Source organism: Manacus candei, unplaced genomic scaffold (assembly GCF_025592945.1).
Source record: "Manacus candei isolate 608988 ecotype Guabito, Panama unplaced genomic scaffold, ASM2559294v1 h1tg000070l, whole genome shotgun sequence".
Classification (NCBI taxonomy): domain Eukaryota; kingdom Metazoa; phylum Chordata; class Aves; order Passeriformes; family Pipridae; genus Manacus; species Manacus candei.
In genome coordinates this window covers 413007-426175 of record NW_026138118.1, presented here as the reverse complement: position 1 = coordinate 426175, position 13169 = coordinate 413007, and the positions used below count along the sequence as shown (strand labels likewise).

At 64.1% G+C, this 13169-nt stretch overlaps 2 protein-coding genes across 4 annotated transcripts; one reads left to right on the top strand and one right to left on the bottom strand.

Moving 5' to 3' along the window:
- Positions 1–1033: 1033 nt before the first annotated feature.
- TMEM54 (transmembrane protein 54) lies at positions 1034–3075 on the top strand. The gene is made up of 6 exons (XM_051807400.1): positions 1034–1046; positions 1610–1803; positions 2187–2246; positions 2423–2611; positions 2693–2827; positions 2983–3075. The coding sequence occupies exons 1-6, from the start codon at positions 1034–1036 to the stop codon at positions 3073–3075; spliced, it is 684 nt and encodes a 227-aa protein (XP_051663360.1).
- Positions 3076–3341: 266 nt separating this feature from the next.
- HPCA (hippocalcin) lies at positions 3342–6859 on the bottom strand. 3 transcript variants are annotated; one of them, XM_051807401.1, is made up of 4 exons: positions 6804–6859; positions 4881–5341; positions 4209–4314; positions 3342–3957 (listed from the first exon to the last, which is right to left on the bottom strand). In XM_051807401.1, the coding sequence occupies exons 2-4, from the start codon at positions 5256–5258 to the stop codon at positions 3860–3862; spliced, it is 582 nt and encodes a 193-aa protein (XP_051663361.1). In that variant the 5' UTR covers positions 5259–5341; positions 6804–6859; the 3' UTR covers positions 3342–3859. The 3 variants fall into 3 exon arrangements, with proteins under 3 accessions (XP_051663361.1, XP_051663362.1, XP_051663363.1); XM_051807402.1 differs by having other exon boundaries at positions 4881–5336; positions 6804–6849; XM_051807403.1 differs by having other exon boundaries at positions 6794–6810.
- Between the last annotated feature and the right edge of the window lie 6310 nt (positions 6860–13169).

Genomic DNA, 13169 nt, shown 5'->3' with positions numbered 1-13169 from the left:
TCTCTCTTCTCCCTCTCCATGTGCAGCAGGGCTGGGTACAGGTTAAAGGAGGGGAAGGATGGGGGGACTAAAGCCAAATTCCCAGCACAGCTGGGTGTATGGGAGCTGAGGAGGCTGAGAGTGATGGCTCAGGTGGGATATTGGGGATAATGTTTTTGACTCTGCCTAGACCAGGCTCTTCCCCAGACCGCTCCCAGGAACCAGGGTTGTCCCTGTAATTAAGCTCTTGGTGCCTCCTGTCTGCAACAAGCTTTGCAGAGAGATTAGTGAGGGTCTCCCACCAGCGAGGGAGGGTCCCCACAGCCCCCCCCGGTGTGAGCAGAGTGCTCTTCCTGCAGCCACCTCAGCAAACCCTTGTCCCCATCCCTCTCCCCGTCTCCTGCTGTCAGTAACTTCCCTGGAAGCTTCATGAAGGCGATGGCCACCAGACTGGTTCCTCTGAGTCACCCTCTGGGAAGTCACCACCTGCCCTGACCCCGCTGCTTTGCCCTCTCTCTGCAGGTACCTGGCAGTGCTGGCCTGTGCCCTGTGGTCTGGCAGTGTCCCAGCCTGAGGGGCTGCCTCTTCCCAGACCCTCAGCCCCTGGCCTTGGACCTGCCTGGCTGGATCCCAGCCTGCTGCCATTGCTGTAGGGTGGGATAACCTAAGCGTGCTGGGGAGGGGGGAATGGATGGGGAAGGGGGTGAGGCAGAGTGACAGGGTGTATTGGCACAGCATGGCATGGTGTATTGGCACAGCACAGCATGTCACGGCATGGCTGCTGGCTCAGCAGCAGGGGGAGTGCAGGGGTGGGACATGCAGGTGAAGGTGGAGTTCATCCCTTTGTTCACCAGGGAGCTGGTCTGACAGGAATTGGAGCAGCAGTGGGGTGCAGCAGGTGAGTGGCTCTGGTTGCCTGGTCCTGCCCAGTCCCAGCCCTGGTCCTGATCAGACGCATTTGGACCCCGATGGACCCGTCTGCCCGGGGGCTGAGAGTGGGCCAGGCCCCTTGGGCGTCGAGGGGCTCTGATGGCCTGATCCTGGCCCGGTGAAGATGTGCCAAGGAGGTGAGTCTGGCTCTGGTGTGGTGATCCTGACAGGAGGGCTTCAGCACTGCCCTCCTGCAGGGGAAACTGAGGCAGGGAGGGAGGGAGGGCAGCTGAGGGGTCAGGGATGGAGCTGGGCTGAACACCAGCTGATGGTGGGGGTGTGAGCAGAGTAGCCTCAGGGGGGGTTCCAAGGGAGGATCAACCCCACGGCTGCTCCTCAAAGTACCGGGTGCCAGAACCCAGCACTGCAGCTGCCACTCAGGGACAGCTGCTCTCCCAGAGCTTCTTTGTCGCTCCAGGGAGCCCCAGCCCTTCTCAACCCCATCAGGGACCTCTGTCTCCAATGGCTGCTGGCCCCACACCACCTCCCGGTCCCAGGAGAGCCGGCTGGAGCAGTGGTTTGCATACCTGGGCTACCAGTGGCTTCCACCACATCACCTCCTGCCTCATCCCCCCGCCAGCATGGGCCACGTCCTCTGGGGCTGTCCCCAAACGCCCCATCCCTGTGCCAAGTGTGGTGCAAGGGCAGGAGGGACAACCCAGTGCTGACCACCCCACACCCTCCTCTCCCCTCCTCTCAGGACACCTCAATCCCGGCAGCCACCGGAAGGTGCTGATGAAAACAGGCCTCATCCTCCTCATCGTCGGGCACCTCAACTTCATCACGGGGGCCCTCGTGCACGGCACCGTCCTGCGGTTCGTGGTGACCCCCCGGGACGCCGTGTCCCTGCAGTACCTCACCGCCAACACCGCCTCCGGCATCGCCGCCCTGCTGGTACCCCGGGCAGCAGGGCTGGGGCACACGGGGTGGGTGAGGGATGGCTGTGGCGTGGGTGCAGTTTGGGCAGCAGCTGGGATGCGGGAGGATCAGGGATGGATGTGCTGTGGGTGCAGGGTGGGCAGGAACATAGGATGCAGGACGGATTGCTGTGTGTCCCCTTCCCTGCTCCGTGTCCCCTTCCCTGCTCTAAACAAGCCTTTCCAGAGCAAAACCAGGGGATTGAACACCCAGGGGCTTGTTGCTGGCGGAGGCTGGGGGAGGTGAAGCACTGCCCCCACGATGCCAAAATGGCCAGTTGAGCTGTCGGGGACAATGTCAGCAGGGAAAGGGGACTGATGTCGCTGGGGCCTCTCTGACCTCCCTGTGCTTCCTCGCAGACCATCTCCTGTGGCATTGCTGCCCTCACGCTGTCCCGCTACCTCGCCCCCGCCGCCCTTGTAAGCACCCACAGCCCCCCACCCCTCACCCAGCCCCCAGCAGGCTGCAGCCCTCCCATGGAGTGGGCACGGCCACCACATCCCCTCACTCAGGGGCTGTCCCCGTGGAGGGCACGTGGGCAGTTGGCCGTGCACGGCCCTGCCTCGTCCTGCTGCCTCTTCTCTCCCTCCTGCAGAAATGGGCACTTCTCGCCCTGAGCGCCTGCAGCAGCCTGGCCTGCCTGTCCTGCCTGCTGGGGCTGCTTGTTGCCATCGGGCTGACCCTGGGCAACCAGGGCCAGGCACTGCTGGCCCCCTGTGCCGTCGCCAACATCGCCCTTGCCCCGGTCTCCCGTGAGTGCCCCTTCGATCCCACGCGCGTCTACGTGAGTGCCCAGTGGGTTAAGCATGGGGGTGTACTGGGCATGGGGAGGATTTGCAGGGATCTGATGCCCCATGTCCCCCAGAGCTCCACGCTGTCCCTCTGGGCCGTGTCCCTCGTGCTGGAGTTGATGGAGATCATCTTTGGCATCCGCTGCCTCCTGCTCGCCCTCGAGCTCCTCCACCTGGGCCGCTGCTGCCGCGGGACACACCGGAGGAAGGTGACTCCTGGTTCCTGGGCTCAGCACCAGCCTCCTCCCATGCAGGGCTGGGATGGGCCTGGCTGGGCTCAGGGGCTCCAGGATGAGGGTAAGACTGACTGATCCAACACCCTTATCCCACTGGTCTTGTTCTCATCATCCTCTCTGGCTTGCAGGTCTCCTTGCAGGCAGCTCCTGAAGAGAACCCTGACCCCGGGCAGTGCCTGGGCTTGCTGAGGCTGGACAGCACGGAATGTGCCCAGCTCTGAGCGGGGCCTGAGAGATGACCCTGTGGATGTGTCCTGGCCATCCCAGCACCCACACAGCCCCACGACAGGACTTGGCTTTCTCCCAGCCCGGCTGTTGGATGGACACATCCCCTGGATGCCACCAGCCAGGACACATGAGCCCATCCCCATGGCCTTGGGTCACCTGGAGCTGCAGCGGCGGGTGCAACTGGGCTGGATCCAGACCCTGCAAGGAAGAACTTTCCCCTGGGGGTCAGTGGCCCCTTTCCCACCACGGACTGCACTGACACAAACTTTATTCTGCAGGTATTAAAAGGCCAGAAGCGCATCCCCCCTCCTCGGCTCCCACCCCTGCGCCGGCCGTGGGGAAGGGGCTGGCCCGGCCCACGCCCGTGGCAGTGTGTGCATGCGGAGGGGGTGTGAGGGGAGTGGTCCCCGAGCCACCGGGTCTTTGTCCCCTGGGCCGTGTCCCAGCGCCTGACAGAGATGCACCGGTGGCTTCACCGCCAGCTTTTCCTGCCGGCCTGGGCTGTCCCCCTGCTCCGACCCCCCTGCTGTTTGAGGGGACCATCCTTGCTCGGGGCAGCCCCTGCCTCCATCCTTCCCCCCAGCACAGGAGGGGACCGTCCCCCTGTGCTCCCCCTCGCCGCAGCCTTGGCTGGGCTCCAGCTCTCATCCCAGAGGGGGCCGTGAGGGCACAGGGTGGGGATCGCGGGGGGCCGGGCAAGGGACGGTGGCAGTGGCCGGCTGCAGGGTCGGGGGTGCCTTGGGGGGCCGCGGGGGGGCTGTGGGGGGTCCGTGGGGCTCAGAACTGCATGGCACCGCTGGGGTCACACTGCAGCAGGCGCACGATGGACGGGTCGCTCTTGGCACCTGTGATGAACTCCTCCAGCGAGAGCTTCCCTGCGGGGAGGGGACACGGCTCAGCCTGGCGGCCACCACCCAGGAACAGAGAGCTGTCGGCACATCCCACGGACACCCACCCACCCGGGATGAGCACCCCGGGGTGCCCAGCACCCTGAGCCCCTCCGGCTGCCCTGGCCACACCGGCGGACATGAGCCATTTAATCAGCGTGCGTGCGGCTCCTTCTAAGACCCCCCCCGGATTTATCCATGAGACCTTTCCATAATCCCCTCCATCTCCTCTCATTTACCATCGTTATTAGTATCCATCTGTCGGAAGATTTTTTCCGTTCTTTTCTCCGGGGTCGATTCGTCTTCGGGCATGTTCATCACGGAGGAGACCATTTTGTAGATGGCCTGGAAGGGGGAGATGGGGATGAGGGTGGGTGCAGGGACCCGGCGTTGCCCACCTGAGATGGGGACAGCTCTGGGCTTTACTTCCCTGGGAATGGTGATGTCATTTAACACCTTTCCCATGGGATCGGGCTGTGGGGGAGTTTTAACTCCCGGCTCAGCCAGAGCTGGAGCTGCTCCTGCAGGGAGGAGATGCCACTGATGCTCATGCCACGGGATTGGGGTTAAGACAAGGAGAGCATCTCCTGTCCCTTTGCCAACACCACCAGGTGTGCTTGGGGACAGCTGCCATCTATCCAGCCCTCCCTGGAAGCATGGGAAGAGTGCCAGGAAGGGGTAACAAAGGGATGCCCCCAGGACAGGGAAGGAGCTCTGGGTTAGACTGACCCTTGCAGCCACAGCTGCAGACAGCAACAGGCTCCATCCCAGGCACTGCCAAGCCCTGTACCCCCAAGGGGGGTACCACAGGGTGCACGTCCCCATCCTGGGGAGGGGACAGCCGCTGTGACACCGGGGTGACACCCGGCACCAGGCAGGAGGAGCCGTGGCGGGGCGGGGGAGCCCGGTACCTGCACGATCTCCAGCATCTCCTCCCGGCTGATGTAGCCGTTGCCGTCCAGGTCGTACATGCTGAAGGCCCACATGAGCTTCTGCTCCAGCTTCCCGCGGGAGGTGACGCTCAGGGCGATGATGAACTCTCGGAAGTCGATGGTGCCGTCGCCGTTGGTGTCGAAGGTGCGGAAGACGTGCTCGGCGAACTTGGAGGCGTCGCCGTAGGGGAAGAAGTTGGCGTAGATCTTCTTGAACTCCTCCACGTTGAGGATGCCCGAGGGACAGTCCTTCAGGAAACCCTTGTACCAGCCCTGCAGCTCCAGGTCGGAGAACTCGGTGTTTTCCCGCAGGTCCTGGAGCATCTCCGGGCGCAGTTTGCTGTTCTGCTTCCCCATCCCGCTGGGACCCGCCGGCCGCCCCGGGGGGACGAGCGCTGCAGTGGGGCAGGTGCCTGGCCCGGCTCGGGGTTCCCTCTGTGCTACAGAAGGGGAGAGGGACGGGGCAGTGCTCCCTGGCAGCCCCCGGATTCCCGGGAGGGCGCCGGTGCTTCCCCCTCCATCCCCGCCGGCCGCTCTGAGCCGTCGGGGGCGGCCCCGGGGACCACCCAGGGCCGGGCAGCGCCAGCCCCCTCCCGTTTGCGTAATAAGCCCTTACAGCTCATTTGCATAACATATAGGTGATATATAGGTGGGATCAGGAGGGCAGAGCAGCCCGGAGGAGGGGAAGGGGCCGGATTCGGCCGCGGCAGAGCGTTGCCCGCGGCTCTGGGTCCAGCCCAGCTTTGGGGCTGGCCGGATCTGGGTCAGATCCCTCGGAGGAGGGTTATTTTCAGCTCCTCCGCTGTCTCTGTTAATATTTGATGCCTCTGGCGGGCACTGGGGCCCCAGGAAGGGCTGGGGGTGGCAGGTCCCTGCTCGGGGCTCCCTCCCCACCTCAGGGTGCCCACAGCCCTGGGGGGACCCAGCGCACCCCATCCCACCAGGATCACCCCCGAGGAGCACAGAGGGGCCCAAGGAGGGCAGGGTGGGTGTCCAACACCTGGCCATGCACCAGAGGTCCCCACCCCGGGGGCTCTGGGAGGACCTTGACCCACTACCAGTACCCAAGGCTGTGTTGTGACCCCTCTGTGGGAGAGAACGGGCTCAGGGGCTCCATGGGTGCAGAGGGGGCTTCAGTGCCTGGAGCACCTGCTGCCTTATCCAAAGTGGGGACAGATCCCAGCACCTCCAAACCCCCCATTCCTCTGTCACTAGACAAACAGGACTCCCCAAGAGGAACAACCCAGCAGGGTTGGACCCCTAGTTACAGGGGGCTGGGACCCCCACAGTGTCTCCCCACCACCCCCCACCACTGCTCCATCCCCGCTCCAGCAGCCCGAGGGAGGATCTGAGTGCCCCCACCCCACTCAGGGGTCCCAGTTTTGTCCCTCCGGGGCTGGCACGACCCCCACCCCCAATGCCCGGGGGGGCTGTGACCCCTTCCCACTGCTCGGGGCAGCTCCCGCCTCTGGGAGGGGAACCCTTGGGGGGCTCAGCGCCCTGAGAAGGGTCTGCAAGGACCACCCCAAAGCGGACACCTCCGGAAGGGTGGCTGAGCACCCCCAGGGAAGACTCTTCCGTAGCGTGGGGGGGCTACAGGGGGTTCTCCCCAAACCGGACACCCCGGAGAGAGGGGGGTTGCCAGGGACACACCCAAGGAAAGGTCCCCTCGGAGGAGGGGGGGTTACCAGGCACCCCCGAAAGGCGCGCTGGGGACCGAGGGGGACACAGGGCACCCCCGAACGATGCGCTGGGGCGGGAGCGGCTCTGCAGCCGCCGGCGAGGAGGGACGTGCCCGGGGCTGGGTCCGTACCGGTGCCCCGGGCTCCCCGGCTCCCCAGTGCCCCCAGGACGTGTGTACCTGTCCCCCCCCGGGTTCTCCCCGTCCTCACCACCTCCTACCTGCCCGGAGAGCAGCCGCCGCCGCCGCCGCCGTGCGCCAACGCAGCCCGGGAGCGCCCGCCGGGAGCGCCCGCTGCAGTGCTGGGCGGCGGGGGGGCACCGGCACCGGGGGCACCGGCACCGGGGGCACCAGCACAGGGGGCACCGGCACAGGGGACACCGGCACAGGGGGGCACCGGGGGGCATCGGCATCGGGGGCACTGGCACCGGGGGCACCGGCACCAGGAGCACCGGCACCGGGGGGCACCGGCGGCACCCGCAGCATCCCCCCCCGTCATCCCCCACCCGCCCCGGGACCCCACGCACACCCCCCCCCGAGGCACCGGCCCAAGGAAGGGAGCTCGGGGTGCAGCCCCTGGTCCCCCTAAGGTGGGTCTGGGGTGAAATGGGGGACCCCTGTTGCACTGGTAAGGGCTGGGGAGCTTTGGGAACACAGGGAATGGGAACACTGGGAGCACTGGGAGGTCTTGGGACAACAGGAACACTGGGAAGGAACACTGGGAGCACTGGGAGCACTGAGTGGGCTGTAAGGTCTTCAGGCACTGGGAGCACTGGGAGCACTCAGAGCACTGGGGGCTCTGGCAGCTCTTCAGGCAGTGGGAGCACTGGGAGCACTGGGTGGACTGGAAGGTCTTGGTGCAATGGGAATACTGGGGGCACTGGGGCACACTGTGTCTCTGCTGTCCCAAAAAGGTGCCAAGCCAGGTGTTTTGGGGCTAGAAAGGGACATTTCGGGTTGAGTGTCCCCAGGACTCGGGTGAGGGTATGAAATCCTCCCCAGTCACTCCAGAGGCTGAAGTAAAGAGGCTTTTGGCACCAGGAAAAGGCTCCAGTGGAGACAGATGCTCTCTATAAGGATGTGCCATTCCCAGCAGGTTTTCCTGTGTCCCTGCACCAGCTCCCTCCATTTTCAAAGCCTGGGATCACTCGACAATGCCGTGGGGAGCAGATGGCAGGGGCAGATGGGAGGAAGAGGCACTCTCCCTGGAATTACACAAACAAACACACATAAAGTGATTAAACTCATGGCCCCGCCACTGGGCTGGGGGAAACAGGGAAGGGGCTGGGGCAGCTGTTCCATCATGGGGAGCTGTAGGGAAGGACTCAGGATGGGGCTAATTCACTCCAAAATCTGCTGGGCACTGAGAAGCTGTGGCTGCCCCATCCCTGGAAGTATCCAAGGCAGGTTGGATGGGGCTTGGAGCAACCTGGGCTAGTGGGAGGTGTCCCATGGCAGGAGGATGGAACTTAAATGATGATTCCATGATCACTGAGGCTGAGGGGCTGCAGGTGCCCGTCAAGGAGGGAAAACCTGGCACCTCCAGGCCCAAAATGCCAACCTGAAGCAGGGCAGGAGACAGGGACCAGTCCTGATAAAGCATCCAAAATCCAGAGGTGTATTTCAGAACACCAGTGGGCAGTGCTTGACCAAACCACTGCCAGGTTGACAACAGGCCCAGCCCAGGCCCTGAGCACCACAGGGACCTCGACGTGCCACAGGAATGAGCAATTGCTACTAATAAAGGCAATATTGGTCTCTCACTGTGGTTTTTACCCCCTGTTTTGTGCCTCGTGGTGGTACTGCTGCCCTGCCTTTTGCTGGAGGACTCTGGAGGACCAGGGACCTGCACAGGCTCCTTCCTGCCTTTCACCTGCACCTTTGGGTGCTGAGCCTTCTCCTGGGCACTGCCATCCCCCTGTCAGTTCCCTCCACACTGAAGATTCCATGATTCCATGATTCTGTTGCAGCAGCTGGGCCTGTGCCCCAACCCACCCGAGGGGACGGTGGTTGTGCAAGGCTGGGAACCCTCCATGGGGTCCAGGGTCTCTTGCAGGACCAGCATCAAGCCCAAGGGGTGTTTTGGGACTGGCATTGGGCTGGAAACAAGGGAAATGGGAATGGGAAGCTGCTGCAGTGGTGCCTCCTCCCACTCTATGCCAGAAGGATGTTTTGAGAGGTGTGGGATGGGATGTGGGGCCTTGGGATGAGCAGAAAGGTGAGAAAAAGGGAGAAATTTGCTCCCTTAGGGAGACACCCCAGGGGGCTGGAGCTGGGCACCCCACACCCTGTGGTGCTGAGGGCAGGGGAAGAGTGGGGGCCCCCAAGGTGGGGGTGTCATCTCCCCTCCAATAATCCTCATATCTATTTTAATCCCCCTGGGCATGAGTGACAGAGGCCCAACTGACGCAGGCTGATTTGAAAGCATCCCATTTCCGACTCAAACCCGACCCTAAACCCACCTAATCCCCATGCTGGAACGGATTGTGGGAGGCAGAGGGAGGGTAATGCGGGTGTGGGGGGCGCAGGCAGGGACATCAGACACTGGGTGACTGCAGGGTCCCTGGGAATGGGGCCAAACAACCCCCAGCCCATCCTCCCTTGGCTCCCACACCCTCCACCCCAAAACCTTGGGGTTTTATGGCACACAGCCCCCTCCCTTGCCGTGGGGCTGGGCACCACGGCTCGTGCTGCCAGGAATCAGCCGTGTCTTGGGAAGCAGGACCGTCTCCTGGGGGTGGCAGGGCAGGGAGCAGGGCTGGCCCAGGGTGGCTCCTGCTGGCCCCAACCCTGTGGTGCTGCCAGGAGGACGCTGAAAGGGCCACAAGCACAGCTGAGACACCTTCCCAAAGCTGGCAGGGAGAGACGTGGGGTGCTGGCTGGGAGATTCCCCCTCCTCTTCCCTCTTCCTCCTTCTCCTTCTTCTCCTCCTCCTTCCCCTTCTCCTCCTCCTCCTCCTCCTCCTTCCCCTTCTCCTCCTCCTCCTCCTCCTCCTCCTCCTCCTCACAGGGATTTCTGTGGGAATTTCCTGCGTTGTCATAGCAGCCATGAAGCCCCTGAGGCTTCACTGCAGCGGAGCAGGTTGGGATGGGGCTGCAGGGGACACCTCGGGAGGGACATCACCGTGTCCCTGCAGGCAGGGCAGCATGTTCTGGCCTTGTCATGGCCCTGGATGTGGTCCTCAAGCTGATGGGGGTCGATGGTGCCCAGGGTGCCCAGGGCTTGGTGATTTGGGGTCCAGCATCGGCCTCACCAGCCCCAAGTGCCCTCAGGAGCATCCTCCTGGGATCCCACAGAGCCAAGGGTGGCACAGGAGGAGCCCAGGTGTGTCCTGTGAATGTGCCCTAAGGAGGTTTGATTCCAAACAGACCAACAGGCACCATCCCTGCAGCCTGCTGGGGTACTGGGATGAACTGGGGGGGGAGAGGGCAAAGCTAGAGGGGCTCAGCCCCTCGTTGTACCAGGGTGCCCCTGATACCCCACAGCCCCCTCCCTGTGGGCCCACACTGACTCCAGAACTTGTCCCTGTCCCCACACTGTGCATGGCCCCAGGGAGGGCACAGGGAAGGTAAGAGGAGCAGGGCACGGGGCAGGGGCTGCGGGAAGAGCTGAGGATTAAAAGCAAACGACCAGATAATGAGGATCTTTGGTAAAAAGCCCATTTGTATAATTTAAATCTCTAATAGGCTTCCTGGAATACAAAGCCCTTTGTGATGCCCGATCTCATCTGGATCAGGAGCCACTCTCTCTCTCTCTCACACTAAATCTTGCCTGAGCACGGTGGGGATGGGGGGAGGTTTCATAACGTTTCATAACGGGGTGGCTCCATCCCCGTGTCCCCGCGGCCCCAAATCCCCTCGTCCCCACGTGCCGAGCCCGGGGTGCTGCCCTGCAGCACGTACAGCTCACCTCGCCCGGGCAGCCAAGGTCGGGGCCCCTGGGGACGTGTGTCCTGGTCCCCTTGGGGCGTTGGCACCTGGACACTGTGCTCGGCACACAGGGCTGGGGTGTGTTTGGGGGCAGTTTGGGCACAGGCGTGTCCCCCGCTCCAGAAGTGGCTGTGGGAGGGGCAGTGTTGGGGTGCTGGGGGCATCGTGGTGCCCAGTTTTCTGTGCCACCTCCCCCGGCAGCGGCTGTGGAAGTGCAAGACCTCAAAGACCATGGAGGCAGTTTGTCACCGTGCCCAGAGGGTCACGGAGTTTGTCACCTGCCCGAGCCAGGGACAGCCCATGGCCGGGCTCTGTCCCAGTTCATCCCCCCTGGGGGGGTCACGGTGCTCCCCGGGCCATGCTGGGGACAGCCCATGGTCAGGCTCTGCCCCAGTTCATCCTGCCCAGCAGTTTGGGACCCCAGTTGGACCCCCTCCTGCTGGGGGGTCAGGCCATGCCCAGGGCTGGCTGGGGGCTGTGGCTCATCCCTGCTGTGCCCCAAAACGAGGAGGGAGGGACATGGAGGTGATGCCACTGTCCCAGGGAAGTCACGGCCCCGCTGACTCAGGAATGGGTGAGAATGGGGGGGGTCTGTCACTGGGGCAAGGGGGAGGGCACCCAGAGGGGGTCTGGACCCAGCCTTGACCCTTGTCCCCCTGTCCTCTTCAAGGAACAGAGGGGAAAAACGCCATCACCACTGCCATCAGTGCCACCAGTGCCACCATCATCACCGTGCCACCACTATCAGTGCTCTCAGTGTCACCAGTGCCACCGCCGTCACCACTGCCACCAGTGCCACGGCCACGCGCGAGCCCGGGGCTCCCTCTCGTGGCCTCTGTCCCCATCTCACGGGGTGACCGAGGACCCTCGGGGACGCGGAGGGGGGACAGCGGCAACCGGGACAGCGGGTTCGGGGTGGCCTTGGCTGGGGGAGGGTTCCGAGCCGGGGGGCTTCGAATCGGGGGACTCCAAGCTGGGGGACCTCAGTCCCCTCGTGTCCATCCCGCCCCCTGGGGCAGGACCCCGCTCGGAGCCGGGGTGCGGGTCCCCTCCTGGGGGGCACGGGTGGGATGTTGGGGGGTCCCGGCCGTGCCCCCCGCCTCACCCGGCGCTGCGCGGGGCCGGACCCACCTCGGTGACAGCAGGTGGCAGCAGCGGCTTTCGGCAGCGCCGAAATGCGGGGACGGGGACCCGCACCCCCTGCACCCCCCGCACCCCCCTGCTCACCCCCTGCACCCACCGCACCCCCTGCGCACCCCGCACACCCTGTACCCTCTTCACCCCATATTTCCCACATCCCCTGCAGACCCCGCAGCCCCTGAACAGTGCCAGCTTGGCACTCTACATGCCCTGTACCCGCCCCTCGCACACTTCGCAGTACCCCCCGCACCTCACATCACCCTCAGCACCCTGCCAGAATGGCGCTCAGCACCTCCTGCACCCTACTCGGCACTCCCTGCACCCCCCCAGCATCCTGTACCCCTCCTTCTGCCCAGCACCCCCTGGCAGCCCCCCATGCAGGGGCCCCCACCCAGCACCCTTTGCCTCTCTCCCCCAGCCCTCCCCATGGCCCCGATGCCTTTATGCCCCCCCCCAACCTGCAGAGTCCCCCCAGAGCAGTGTCCCCCCAACATGCAGAGTCCCCTCATGGGTGTCTGAATCCAGAGAGGAGCCCCCAGGGGCTGGGGGGGGAACACAACCCAGTGGGAGTCCACGGGTGATGTTCTGTGGGTGGGCTCTGTGATGGGGTGCAGGGAACCTTCACCCCAAGAGCTTGGGGTGCCACAGGGAGGTGCAGGTGATGCTGGGGGTGGGGGGCACCGAGCTGCTCCTGGGGCACAGCTACAGCTCTGGGGGCCAGGGGCTTCTGGGGAGCAGAAATACAGGGTCCCCCAGATCTGCCAACATCACTCTGTCCCCACATCGTCCCCTGGGGACGCCAGGTCTGGGACTGTCTCTTTTAGGGGGCATCCAGAGCATTTCTGCACGTGCCCAATTCCCTCGTGGGCTGCACAGGAGGCCCCTGGCAATGGCCCTGCCCCACAGCACTGACTTAGGGACAGTTTTGGTGTCACAGGGCCGTGTCTCTGTGCTCAGCTCCTGCCAGAGCCCAGCCCAGCATACGGAGGGTGGGATGGGACAGGAGGGGCTGGGCGTTGAGGAGGGGACAGCTGGCGGCCTCCCAGGTGTCCGTCTGGTGTTGGGAGAGGGAAGAGAGGAGCGTCTGCGGAGCCTGAGTGCGTAATTAGAGCTGCGACTTAATTGGCAGACGGAGACGCGCGATGGGCTCGTGTGACTTGAATAGTGATGGGCTGGGGAGGGGGAGGAAGCTCCGCACTGCACAGAGCCCAGAGGGGACCAGGGGGGCCAGGACACCCCGGAAAGCCTTGCCCAGTGATGGGAAAGGGGAGGGGACGGGGAAAGGACCCGCACAGCACGGTCTGTTCCATGAGTCCAGGGGCAGCCCGGACCTGAGCCCTGGAGGGGATGTCAGTGCTATGGTGAGGTCCCAGGGCACCGGCTGAGGATGGCAGATGTCATGGGGCTGGAAAAGAGCAACGACTCCCCCTTTATTTGGAAAGGGGGAAAGGGAAAAAACAAGGAATTATGGTGTTGTCTCTGTTCAGCCTCTGGAAAAATACCAGGACACATCAAAAA